General features: G+C 57.5%; 1 protein-coding gene across 2 annotated transcripts; it reads right to left on the bottom strand.

Annotated features, from left to right (window-relative positions):
* Positions 1-2870: 2870 nt before the first annotated feature.
* On the bottom strand, positions 2871-13311 carry FES (FES proto-oncogene, tyrosine kinase). Of its 2 annotated transcripts, none has more exons than XM_019716098.2 (19): positions 12347-13311; positions 11753-11971; positions 11391-11564; positions 9844-9940; positions 9552-9735; positions 8218-8355; positions 8024-8143; positions 7769-7891; positions 7457-7643; positions 7258-7341; positions 6513-6722; positions 6062-6184; positions 5612-5665; positions 4870-4988; positions 4458-4552; positions 4235-4358; positions 3876-4033; positions 3652-3774; positions 2871-3231 (listed from the first exon to the last, which is right to left on the bottom strand). In XM_019716098.2, the coding sequence occupies exons 2-19, from the start codon at positions 11960-11962 to the stop codon at positions 3089-3091; spliced, it is 2466 nt and encodes an 821-aa protein (XP_019571657.2). In that variant the 5' UTR covers positions 11963-11971; positions 12347-13311; the 3' UTR covers positions 2871-3088. The 2 variants fall into 2 exon arrangements, with proteins under 2 accessions (XP_019571657.2, XP_074174243.1); XM_074318142.1 differs by having other exon boundaries at positions 2871-3253.
* Between the last annotated feature and the right edge of the window lie 3 nt (positions 13312-13314).

The raw sequence follows: 13314 nt of genomic DNA on the forward strand, positions 1-13314 counted from the left end.
GTGGCGGCCACAAGGATCGTGATGCAGCTGCCACACTTCCATAGACTCAGCAGCAAGGAGACAACAAGCCCTGATGGATCCAGCATGGATCAGCTTCTTGCATCCGTAAGTCCCACAGAATGACAATGAACCGAAGGGACCAGATGACAGGATGACAGAGGGTATGGGAGCACGTCACTCTGTGGCTAAGAAGCCAACTCCAAACTACAGCCAAGAAGCTGTATAGCCGTGGCTGTACTCTCTGAGGAGGGGCCAGATGGAAAGCCCTGAACTCAACTGAAAGTAGGAAGATGGATGAGAAATGGCCTGGTGTCCATGTCCCACAAGATAGGGTAAGGAGGTTCCTTTCTAGGCTGCTTATGTCCCCTTGCTCCGTGAGTAACTGTAGTGCATTGTGTCAAGACTCATGTCAGACTGCTCAAGCCTTGCCACATGGCCCAGGAAGAGACATGCAAGTTTGTAAGGACACCGTGGCTGAGCTGTTCCCCTCCACGCTCACACCCCTTCCCATCAATACCCCTCAGACACACCACTGTTTTGACTTCTCTATAGTTTAGTTTTGCATGTCCTTGAATCTCATAAAATGGAATCAAAAGTATGGGTTCCTTCATGTGTGGCTTCTTTACTCAACATGTCTTTGAGATTGATCAGTGTTGGTGCGTGTATCAGTGGTGTATTCTTTCTCATTGCCATATAGACATTTGGCTCATTTTCAGTTTATTCTGGTCCTAACTTCTCTCTCTCCTTCTGGAAATTTAATTATATATTGGAGTCCCACATGGTTCTTAGGCTCTTTTTTTTCCCCCATTCTTTTTTGTTTTTCGCTCTCTACTTCTGTTTAGGTACCTTCTATTAATCTATCTTCAAGTTCACTAATTCTGTCTTCTGATGTGCCCAATCTTTATCCTTTAGTTCAATGAATTTTTGTGAAATCTATACAATGAGTTTGTAATTTCAGACATGGAATTTTTCAGTTCTACTTGCTCCTATGATTCTTTAAAAAGTAGATTCCAACCCTGTTGAAATTCTCCATGCTTGCACCTATTTTGTCCATTTTTTTTCTCCATTTAACATATTAATCAGTTAGTTTTAATTCCTTGTGTGCCAATTCCAATATGTGGATCATCTGTGGGGTTGCTTCTACTGTTGTTTTTCTTGTGCGTTGATCTATTTCTTTCTTTTTTTTTTTTTTTGGCACGTCTTATAATTTTTCTTTGCATGCTGCATATTGGGTATACAAGAAGGGTAGGGACTTCAGACGATGTTATTCCTCTTCCCTATCCCCCACCCCAGAGAAGCTCGTCAGCTGGATGGAACGAAGCATTGAGCTGAGTTGGGGCAGTTAGTTTTGGTAAAACTCAGTTCTCCTCTGGAGTATCCCTGTCGCTTAGGAGTGGCCCTCTTGGATTTGGGGTTGAAAGCCTGGCCAGTCTCTGTCTCTCCCAGCCATTCAAGTTCTGCTCTTCGGTGATTTGGGGGTTAGCTCTTTAGCCTCCCAATCCACAAAGGTTCAAGATCTGGCTGATATCTTGAGGGGGAGACCAGTTATTTGTTTCAGGCCCCCTCCTCCTAAACACTGCAAGACTGTGGGACTTGCCATTCCTGGCCCAGCCCCTTCCCAGTTGCCCACATGGCTCCAGAACTCATCAAATGTTCCATGGGGAAAACTAGCATTGCATTTTGGGCTCCTCTTGTGCCCAATCCATAGCACAGTCCTGGCAAGCCCCAGAAACAGTTAATTTTTCTTTTCCCCAGAAGAGCCTCTCTGTTTGGGGCAATTTTGATCATTAGAGATGTCCCAAATCAGCAAATGTCTCAGGGAAGAAAACAGTCGCCCATCATCAATTCACCTGGGAGGGGCCCTTTCCTCCTTGATATCTTTGTTTGTCCAGTTCTTATTTCTTCCACCGCTCTCCATTCTCTTTAAAAACAATGATTTTAATCTTATTTCTTTCCCCTTGGTTGTGGCAATGGGAGTGGTGCCTGCAGAAACCTACCACATCCTACCCAGAAGCAGAAGTTCTTCAGTTCTGCTTTTTACCACTTCCAATAGAGATACGATTTGACTCCTTAATATTTTCATTTAGTCACACTCTAACTTGTTTCTTCTTGTTGTTTAAAGAAGTTATAGGGCTTTTATGTCTTTGAAAACAGATGTCAGCTAATTCCCCAACTTTCTGGAGGGATAGCCATTTTGCCACCAGGTTCTTACTGCTTTGTTTTTTGATGCTACACATCTTTCCTGTTTCTGTTTTTCATTTTGTTCATACTTCTTGACCTTCACTGTTGCTGCCAGAAAAGTTTCAGATAATTTGATAGATTTCAGGGGGACTGAGGGGAGGAGGGGAGGGCTTCACGCTCTGCTCCCTCATTGCTCAGTAAGCTTGTCTGAGAGATAAACTCCTTGAGAAGCAATTCCTTTCCCTTCAGCTACTCGTCTCCTTTGAGTGGAGCTCTATCTTTTCTTAACTCTCTCCTCTCTCCTGAATCTCATGTGACTGTTGGACACACCCGTAGTGTCAGCTGCTCTCTAAGCTAATGCCATTCGGGCCTGAAGTGCCAGCCTTTTCTTCCGTCTGGGCTTCCAGATCTATATGTCACACTCAACATCCCCGCAGGCCCCTCAAACACATCTCCAAATTCACCCTTCTCCCGCAGCTCTGCTCCTCTGCGTGAGATCCTGTTTCCGGAAGGATACCACCATCTGGTCAGAGCCCGTGTATCGTCCTGATTTTTCTCCCTCTCCCCCGCATCTCACATCCGACGGCTACCGAACCACGTCAGTTCTGCCCTGTTCTTCCCCACGGACGCAGCATAGGCCCTCTACTCCTGAGACCTGCCCTCCAGAGGACTGCACGTGCCAAGAGCACTGGACGGCCACAGTGGTTTTATTACTTCTGCCCGGAAGAGGAGGCCCTGGCAGGAATGGGGACGCACAGCAGACACGGAGCTGCATCCCCCCTGGCAGCATGGATGTCGGCGGCCGGAGTCCAGGACTGTGAAGGGCCGTCCCACGGTGTGAGCTGGAGCTGGGGAGGAGGTATAATCTTGCCAACAGAAGCCACTGGCTTGAGAAGCGGACCGAGCCTCACCGATGCCGCTTTCGGATGGTCTGCAGCTCCTGGTAGATGGTGCTGAAGCTGGGTCGCTGACTGGGCTCGTAGGCCCAGCACTGCTCCATGAGCCTGAACACAGCGTCAGGGCACAGCTCGGGGCAGGGCAGGCGGCCCCCTGTGAGGACAGGCATGGCACCCTGGCATGAGGAGGGAGTCTGAGGCCTCCAGGCAGCCCCCGAAGGCAACCGTGAGTAAGAGGAGCTGCTGAAGCTACACTGCTCCTAAGGAGCCACTCTTCTCCCAGAGAGCCCCAAGGACACAGAGGTCCTCATTGCAAAGCCACCATGCGTTAGCTGTATGACCTCTGTCTCAGTTTTTCTTTCTGCAAAATGGGCATGCTTACCCCATACTCATCCCTACCTCACCTGTTGTGAGACGTAAATGAAGTAATGGAAGGCCTGGCACACTTCGTGGCAGCTACCGGATTATTCCTATTCTGCCCCAGTGGGAAGGTTAGGGGACCCGGAAGAGTCCGGGTATAGCACTGGGATGAGCGTGTGGCTTGGGCTGCTGTCATGCAGTGGGGCTGCCTTACCTTTTTCTATGAACTCCCGAGTCTGCTGATTGCTGAGGTTGGGGTAGGGGGAGGCCCCCAGGCTGAAGGCCTCCCAGAGCAAGATGCCAAAGCTCCACACATCGCTCTCGGACGAATAGCGGCCTGCAAGGAGGTGAGGCAGCGTGAGTGGGCCACCCATGTCCATCAGCCAGAGGCACGCCCAGCTTCAGCCCTGCAGCCCAGCGTAGACAGGGCCCAGGTACCGTAGTTCAGAGCCTCGGGTGCAGTCCACTTCACGGGGACTTGTCTGAGGCCCCCCGAGGCGGCGTAGATCCCATCCTCTTCCTCCCGCGACATCCCAAAGTCACTGATTTTCAAGACGTTCTTCTCCGTGACCAGGCAGTTCCGAGCAGCCAGGTCCCTGGATGAAGCAGGAAAAGAGCTCACTCAGCCATCAGCCACCGCACCTGTCACCTCCCTGAGCTGGGCACTCCACACATAGCCATGAACAAGGGCCGCTCCCTGCCCAGGACTCACGGTCCCTTGGGAGACGGGGCACGGGGTGACAGCACGGGGTCCCTGGGGGCTGGCGTGGGCGGCACAGGGCCGTGCCCGCACTCACCGGTGGATGCAGCACTTGCTCTCCAGGTACTCCATGCCTGCAGCCGCATCCCCTACCATCTGCAGCAGAGTCTTCATCCGTAGGCGGGCGCCCTCTGTCCGCAGGAAGGTCAGGAAGTCGCCCCCTGGGAGCGGGCCAGGGAAGCCTTATTGAGCCTTATGCAGGGGTGCAGACCCAGCTGGGCTGAGGGCCCCCCCGCTGGAGATCAGTCCCCGCGACTCACCCTGCACGAGCTCCATGACGATGTAGATAGGTTGCTTCTGGGTGCAGACACCAATCAGACGCACGATGTTGGGGTGGCTGTACTGCTTCAGGATCCTGGAGGGTGTTGCTGCTTAGGCTCCCACCTTGGGGGCTCCATCTCCCCTTCCCAGCCCCGGGCACCCCAGGGATCCCCAGGGAACCCAAGGGAGGATGGGAGAAGGGCAGCAGAAGAGACGAGCGTGGCCTCTGAGACCAGCAGACCTCAGGTGGGTCATTGATTGAGCCTTGAGCCCTCTGCCCTGCGGGTGGGGGTACAGCCTGCACGGAGGGCTGTGGGACCCCATGACACCAAAAAAGTCAAGCACTGTACATCGCGCCAGGCACACGCAGCCCTTCGTGGGGACAACCGCCATGACTGTTGTATCACCTACCTCGCTTCCTGCAGAAACTTGGCCTTGAGGTCAGGCGGGAGTGTCTCTCTGCACGATTTCACGGCCACCAGGGTGTTGTCAGCTCGCAGGCGTCCACTGAACACTTCGCCAAAGTTCCCCTGAAATGGTCCTGGGCTCCTAACCGTCTTCCTGGACCACAGTCCCCTTGTCTCAGGGGACAGCCCACCTTGTCCCCACTTGTCCTCACCCACTGTGCCCACAATAAGACCTGCTCATTCAGGCTCTCTAGTTTACCCCCAGCTGGGGAACCGGGCAGGTACCCTCCCCGAGCAGGCAGGGAAAGCCACCTCTGACATGCCACATTCACTGAGAGAAGTGACATGGAAAATCCAAAAATGACTTTCACTTGGGTTGGAAAAGCAATGCAATTTTCAGGAAAGTGACTTCTTTCCTAAGCAGGTGTTTTATAGCTCACAGAAACAGAGTACGTCTCCCCATACACACGAGAGCTCCCTGGGGAGGCAAGGGCTGGTGGGGTGAGGTGGGGTGGGGATGCTGGTGGCAGGTACTTTTCCCGCAGTTTCCTGCAGGACGGTGTATGGCGGTGGCCAGGAGCGAAGCTGGGTACAAGCTGGAACTCAGACTGAGACAGGCAGGCAGAAGAGCTATCTGAGGGGGGCCTCGGTGTGACTCGGGAGGTGGGCTGGAAAGCAGCAGTGCTGGGGGTGGGGGCGGAGCAGGCACGCAGGCAGCCAGGAGGCTGGCAGAGCGCTCAACTCACCCGCCCAATCTGCTCCCCCAACACCAAGTCCTCATGGTTCAGCGCCCACTTGTCCTGGGGGAAAGAGGGGCGAGGGGCGAGGGGTCAGAAGTCAGCGAAACAGAGGCATGCTATGCCCTGGGAAGGACCACGCGTCCCCTACCAAGGCTTCATCTTTCATTTCGTGGAGCCTCAGTTTGTTAGTCTGTAAAATGGGGGTTGGATTACACTCAGATGACTTCAGGGACCAGGCAGGGGTCCTGCTGGGTGAGCGCCAGCCTGTGGAATGGGAGTGGCCTTGGGATTCCAAACCTAGGAGGAAGCTGCCCCCTTGGAGAGTGAGGAGTCACTTGGTACCCAGACCGTAGACCAGAGACCTGGAAAGCCCCTCCTGCCCTGATTCTGTGGGCCTGAAGCCGTGCTCCCCAAACCCTGTGGTAGGTGGTGTGGGCCGGCGGGGTGCAGGCTCACCTTGGGCACAGCTCTGCTCAGGACAATACCGCTCTTCTTGGTGAGGGGCTGCTGGGAGTGCAGCAGGTGGTCGATGAGCAAGGGGACGCTGGGAAAACCATCACCTTCCAGTCGGTACAGGTTCTGCAGGGTAGGGTGACTTGGGGTCAGCAGCCTCTACTGCTGAGGGGGCCTGAGCCCTGGGAGGGGAGAGGGAGAGTAGCAGGGAGAAAGGGCCTGCCTGGGACGAGAGGCAGAGAGACTGCAGGAAGGCACGACCTCATGGCGCCCAACACACCTGCTCCCCATGCTACTTACGCCTGTTCTGTTGTAGGGACTAAGTGGTCTCTATGGCCCCTTGCAGCTCTGACTAGCATCTAAGACTAGCAGCTCCTTGCTTCCTACCCTCTCAAGGTCATTCTGGTGACAGGCAAGGGTGGGGCGGGGTGGGCTCGGGTCCCGCCCCACTCACGTCGGCAGACTGGATGATGAAGTGCCGGGGCTGGCCATCCCACATCACAGACAGCACATACTCCTGCTTGCCCTGGCTCTCCCGCACCAGGAAGTCCCCGGATTGCGTCAGCAGCTCAGCCACTTCTGCCCGTGGGATGGCTCCGTGGTACCACAGCTGCTCATGCAGTGGCTTCTGCACCTCTGGCACGAGCTGCAGCGGTGGGGGGAGCTGGGCAGGGACAGAGAGGAGCGAGGGGGGGGCAGTCAGCCAGCTCATCAGGGGAGGCCACTAGGCCAGCTAGGGGTCAGTGGGGTGTCTTTCACATGCCCCTCAGTCCCCCAAACCACTCGAGGGGCAGGGAGAGCGGTGTGTAGGCCTCTAGAGCAGACCATAGACTGGCCCAGGCACAGCTGGGATGGGGGGCCGGCTGACTGGTCCCAAACCAAGCTTTTGCCTTTTCCACCAGGCTGCAGCCCCCCAACCACTCCTGAAGCAGGGAGAGCCATGGGGTCACTAAGGCTGTGAGTCCCTTCAGCACATATGATAGCAGAGAAGAAGGGGGTGTGAGGGTGGCAGGATCTGGGGACATCGGTGCTTGGCACCCCAATAAAAGCGGCGTGGATAGAGCCTCCTCTTTAGGGCAACGCAGGGGCTAACCAGAACACCATGTGGGCGGGGTGCAGTGGGAGCATGTCTGAGACCCCTGGCCCGGTCCACCCCTTGGAGAAGGGCAGAGGTGCAGGCCCGGACAGGCGCCACTCACCGAGAACTTGGGGCGAAAGATTCCTGAGATGTGGCTCTTAAGGATCTCCAGGGTGGGCGTCCTTCCCCCTTCCCGTTCCTGCTCCTGAGGCCAGGGACAGACGTCAGCGGGTGGCCAGGCTTGGGGAGGGGGAGGGCGAAAATGAGGACACAGCCTGGGCTGGCGGCAAAGTGACCACGGAAGGCGGTAGGGCACTCACCGAGGAGGAGGTAGAGTGGCGGTCATCCTGCAGGAGCGGCACGGGCGGGGGCTCGCCGGGGCCCAGCTGCTCCAGCTTGGCTTGCAGGAGACCCTGCTGGGCCTCCAGCTTGGCCTGGCTGCACAGTGCCACCTGCAGCCCCTGGAGCTCCTCCTGCAATACCTGCCTCTTGCCCAGCAGGTAAACCCTGAAAGGAGACAGGCAGGTGGGACGTGGGAGGGGCAGAGAGAGGGCTCAGCCTGCAGCTGGCTGCAGGGCAGGTGTGTGGGGCGGGGAGTGGGCACGAGGCTACAGCAGGTGGGACCCACTGACCGCTGCCGGGGGTGGATGTTCTGTTCCTCAATCCGCAGCTCGCGCTGCAGCTGGGTGACCACCTCCTGCCGGCTGAACACCACTGCTGTGACCGCAGCCAGTTCATCTGTCACTGAGGTCAGCCTGTGCTCGAAGGAAGGGCAGTGTTAGAGCCGGCCCCTCAGTGCACCCCTGCAGAGCCAAGCCAAGCCTGGACACCCGACCCCAGCTGGGTGTGGACAGCGTCCACGGCTGGCCCCGTGCCACGCCACCCACGTGTGCTGCACGCTCTCCACCGTCAGCTCGTTCAACTGCAGCTCCCCGGGTTCCAGGGGTTCACCCTCCTCAAGCAGTGACTCGTCAAAGGTGACGCAGGGTGGGACGTCAGGAGTGGACCTGCGGTGGGGGCAGTACCCTGTCAGTGAACAAGCAGCATCCCTGGTGCTCAGCAGGGGCAGGGAGGGGCTTACCCATACTGCTGCAGGAAGCCCTGGTACTCGGCTTCGGGTTGGATGCGAGCGGCGGCTGCAGCCATCTCCCGGTGAATGGCCACCACCTCGTCCTGCACCAGGCTGCTAATCTCCAGGTATTCCCGCAGGATCTCCTTCCTGCCCCAGACAGAACCCCTGGTCAGCAGGGCCTGAGGCTGGGGAGCTCGAGGCCCCTGACAATGGGTTCGGACTTCAGCCCTGGGGTTGAACCCCCACCTCATCATTTACCCGCCAAATAACCACAGGCAAATGACTGAGTGTTTTCTGATCTTCACTTCCTATTATGTGTGATAGGGGTGCTGGGAATTGTAATGAGGGCCCAGTGAGATCTGTGTGCAGAGTGTGTAGTACACACGACGTACTAGTTAAACACAAGCTACCATCGTGCCTGCCCTGAGCAGCCAGCCCAACAGCAAGGCTCCGGGGTTCCAACACACACAAGCCATCGATGTGACCCTACATGTGCGTCTCCAGTCCTAGCACCTCCCCAGGGCTCTACTTGCAAGTATCTATCCACCGACTCAAAACGTCCCACTGGACACCAAACTCCACTGGGTGAAAACAGAATGCCTTTTCTTGTCTCCTGAACCCATTTCTCCCATAGCCTTCTCCACATAAGCTAGTGGCTGGTGCCTCTTCCAGGTGCTCCAGGCCAAATCCGCGAAGTCATCCTTGACTCCTCATTCTCACACCCCACTTCCGGTCTGTAAGGAAATCCCACTGGCTCCACCTTCAAATACATCCAGGACCTGATCATTTCTTCCCTCCATAGGGTCTCAGTGGCCGTGGGCTGTGGTCTGGATTCCCGGAGCAGCCTCCTGTCTGGTCTCCCTGCCCTCGTCCTTGTCCCATGAAGTCTATTCTCAATACAGACAAAGTCCTCACAATGGCCTGTGGGACCCTCTATCATCCAGCAGCCCCTGGATTCCTCAGGCTTCCTGTCTGTCTCGGCCCTTCCCTCACTCCGCACAGGCTATGCCGGCTTCCTTGCTATTCCGATTTCGGGCACTCTCCCACCTCAGGGCCTTTGCACTTGCTGTTCCCTCTCTCTGGAATCGCCTTTCTCCCAACATCCCCTGGTTCACTCCTGTACCTTTGAGGCTTTCTCAGACCACTCTATTTAGGAATACCTCCCCATCCCCCTTTCTTGTTTTACTTCTCTCCACAGCACTTATCACTTCTAACACGCTTTCTGTTTTACTTATTGACTTTCTTTTCTCTCTCCACTAACATGAACAATCTTAGAGGGTAGATATGGACCTTGGCCCTGGGTGAGGAGGCAGGGTGACGGGGTGGGGTGGGGCCTGGCTCACAGAATGTACGCCATCTCCTGGTGCAGGTCCTGCAGCGACTGGAGCAGGCCCGGAAGCATGAGCTGGTGGTGGTGCTGGTGGTGCAGCTGTGCGGCCCGCACACTGAGCACGTAGCGGTTGTGGTGAGCGAAGAGCTTCCACAGGCTGCGCACGTACTTGTCCTTGGCCTTGTCGCGGTCCTTGTCTGGGAGGTGAGAGGACAGGAGTGTGGGTAGCAGCACAGCGGCCTGGGCGCCTACGGATACGTGGGGCTGGCTTGGGACTCTCCCCGCTGATGAGGGAAGCCACCTACCTTTGCTGGCCTCCTGGTACTTGCGCCTGGCCTGGGCACTGTCCCGTGCCAGGGATCGGTACTGGCTCTTCAGCTTCTCAATGTCCTGGCTGTGGGTCTGGGTGGAGAGAAGACAGTGTGCTCAGCAGGTCCCCCAGGGCGTGGGAGAGTCCTGCCCAAGGTGAAGTGCTGGACAGGTCCTGCAGGACACAGGCAGCACATCCAAGCCCGGTCTCCAAGAAGACCTTGGAGCCTTCTGGGGCCTGACCTCTGCTGCTGAGGTTCGGGTCAGAGGAGCGGGATAGACGCCAAGCCCCTGAGGGAGGCGAAGAGCGGACGGGGTGGCTACGACTGCCCCTCCTGGGCCTCGAAGGGTATGTGGTGGCAGGCAGGGCCCAGCTGCAGGTGTGTGGCCTGTGTGGTCTGTGTACAGAGCGCCACACTTAGAAGGGCTCTGTGCTTGCTGCAATGCTCTGTTGAAGCCATTTTGAAACTCTCGATAATCTTTGACAAGGGACCCACATTTTCATTTTGCACTGAGTCCTGCAAATGGTTCCTGGTGGCAGGAGCAACAGATGATCGAGACCAGAGTTCTCATCCCCGCTCCCCTGCGTATGCACTGGGATACTCTGGGCCGGTTCCATCCCTCTCCTCTGAACCTCAGTTTCCGTGTCTGTAACTGAGCTAAATGTATAGACTAGATGAGTCTTTTTCTTCAAGGGCTGGCTGGCGAACATTTTAGGCTTATGGACCATACAGCCTCCGCTGCAATTACTCAGCTCTGCCACCGTAACTCTATAGTATAGCCATAGGTAATGTGAGAACACATAGCCATAGGTAATGTGAGAACAAGTGGCGTGGCTGTGTCCTAGTAAAACTACCTATAAACACAGGCCCACCCTGTTTTTAGATAAGCTTCTGGGGGGAGAGAGGCGTGGCGGAGACTGGCCACCAGGGGCCGCTGTGGGTCCGTGGCAAGGCAAGGCTTTGCGCTGGTTGAATGGGGTGGTGGGGGTGGGGGGCGCTGACCAACACGTTGAATTAAGGCTGAAGCACATATATAGCTCTAATCACACAGCCTCTAGACTGAGGAGCTGGGTAGGATTCAAATACAGACAGGGCGACTTCACAGCCGTAGTCTTTAACCTCTGTTAGGGCCACACCACTGTCTTGTGGTGTCTTGGGGGCCCATGGAGGGGCCCACCTAGGCTAAGGGAAGACAGATTAGCCCTCATTCCTTTCGGTCGCTCAGCCCCTAGAGCCAGCTGGTTTGGGAGGTGAGTCACAGATCCCGTGATCCTCCCAGGCAATGGCTGGACCACCCCACACTTTGCCCAGGCACACAGTAGGGTGACAGAAAATGCACACGATAGACCCTGTTACAGGCCAGCCCAAGTGGGGCAAGGCGGGAAGGAAGCTGCGGCAGGACTGGAGCAGGCCCTAGGGGCAGCCCTGCGGTCAGGACTTCCACTTCCCTGTGAATCCAGGGGCCCTTGTGCAAAAGCAGCCCTTTTAGGCTCAAAATGCAGGCACAAACGACCTGGTGGAGGCCCAGGCCACCCACCCACCTTGGTGAGCTCTTGCTGCAGCTGCTGCCACTGCTCGCTGTAGGTCTTGCGCAGCTGCTGCCGCTCCCGGATCAGCAGGCTGAGCTTGCTCAGGGGCCCCGAGTTCAGGTCTTCCGCGTGCTGCCTCAGCAACCGGCTCAGGCCCTCCGTCTGGCTGGTGATCTCTGTCCAGGACTGCGGCAGTAGGGGAGCGATAGGGTGCAGAGGGCAATGGCTCCCAGGCCTGGGCCTGTCCAATCTCCAACCCTCCCCAGGGGGCTTCGGAAAAGGAAGGGGCAGGCAGATATCCCAGGAACACTCAGGAATTCCTGGGGCAAGGGCAGGAAGGAGGTGAGGAGGCCTAAGGCCCCACGGAACCTCACCTGGCTGATGGGGCTGTCAAGGCCGCCCCGGCTCTGGCCCCCACTGTCCTGCAGGGACATGTGGTGCAGCAGCCCTGCGTATTCCCGGTCACTCTTGACCCGCTGGGCCATCCACTTCCTCATGCCCTCCAGCAGCCGGAGCTCGGCGTCCTGCATTTGCTGCACTGCCCCGTGGCCCTGGGGGCTGCACAGCTCCGAAGAGAAGCCCATAGCGCAGTCCTGGGAACAGAGAGAAGACAGGCCATTGCTGGAGACATGGGGGTAGGGCAGGGAAGCTGGGGCCAACAGGAGCTGCAGACAGGCAGAAGGTGGGGGCCTATCCTGCTGAAATGCAGCCGCAGGTATAAAACGCAGGCCTGGCCTGGGACTGGCCTTCACTGCTTCCTGTGTCCCAGGCTGAGGCCTGGTGCCAGGGTTCCCCTTCCCAGCCCTGGAACAGGAACCACCCAGAGGCTCCCTCCCTGGGCCCTTCCCAGTACCCGCTGCAGGGGCGTGTGTACCCAGGGCCCTTGGTAGGGCCAAGCCTGCCCCAGCCAGAGGGCAGCCCAGGCAGCCACAGCCTGGGCCCTGAGCCTACGGCCACCCCTGCCCCACCTGGTCTGGTGTCCGCCTGCCTGGCCCCTGCCCACCGCCTCCTGGGCCTCTGGCAGGAGTTACTGCTGGGGCAGCTGCTCCGGGGGCCACCTAGGACCGAGTCAGGCCCAGCCAACCGGCCAGTTCCTGATTCGATGCTTCCTCCTCCGGTGGTTTCAGTTGGCCCAGGCCCTGGGGCGGGCCAGCGAAGGGGAAGGGGCGGGCAGGAGCCTCCAGCCTGCCGGCCCCCCTGCCCACTGTCTCCTGCCCGCAAGGCCACGGAAACGGAAGGGAGGAGGGGCAGGGGAAGAATGGCCGGAGGAGGGCAGCCTGGGCCAGCACTCCCCAGGGCCTGGGACAGGGACACAGGAGGGTGGGGGAGGTAGAGTGGGGGGTAGGGTTGGTGCCTGGGCACAGGGTGAGCCTGCGGGCAGAAGCTGGGCCTCTGAGCCTGGGGGTCCAGTGGCAGGTGGGGAGTCCTAGCAGCAGCCTGGTAACCCCAGAGAGTAAGGCAGAGCCTGGCCCAGGTCCTCCCCACTCCATGGATTCCCCAGGACGAGCTCAGACACCAGTCTCTATTTGAATAAAATTTCGTCTACCTGGGAGAGGCCTGCTTCTCACGCGCAAGTCCTAATGGACCATCACCACTCCCTTACCCTAGGCAGGGGCTTCCTGCCCCAAGAGAAACCTGAGGGGTGCGGTTGGGGAGTGGAGAGGAAAGGAGTTTACACTCCGGGACTCAGGCTCTCTCCAGCAAGAGCAAAGAGCACCCAGGCCTTCCTGGCCCTACAGCTGGAGGCCAGGCCACTTACTTCAGTCAAGGGAGACCCTGGGCAATGGGGACACAACACAGGCTGTTATTCTCCACCCTGCTTGAGACCAGTGCTGTGGGGGTGGATGTACTCAGCTTGTCCCAACCCCTGGGGCTTGTTTCCAAGCTGCTGTCTCCTTCTGCGCCCCCTGCTTGCTGAAGGAGGCCCTGGAACCCC

The sequence above is a fragment of the Rhinolophus sinicus genome, linkage group LG13, assembly GCF_036562045.2.
Source record: "Rhinolophus sinicus isolate RSC01 linkage group LG13, ASM3656204v1, whole genome shotgun sequence".
Taxonomy (NCBI): domain Eukaryota; kingdom Metazoa; phylum Chordata; class Mammalia; order Chiroptera; family Rhinolophidae; genus Rhinolophus; species Rhinolophus sinicus.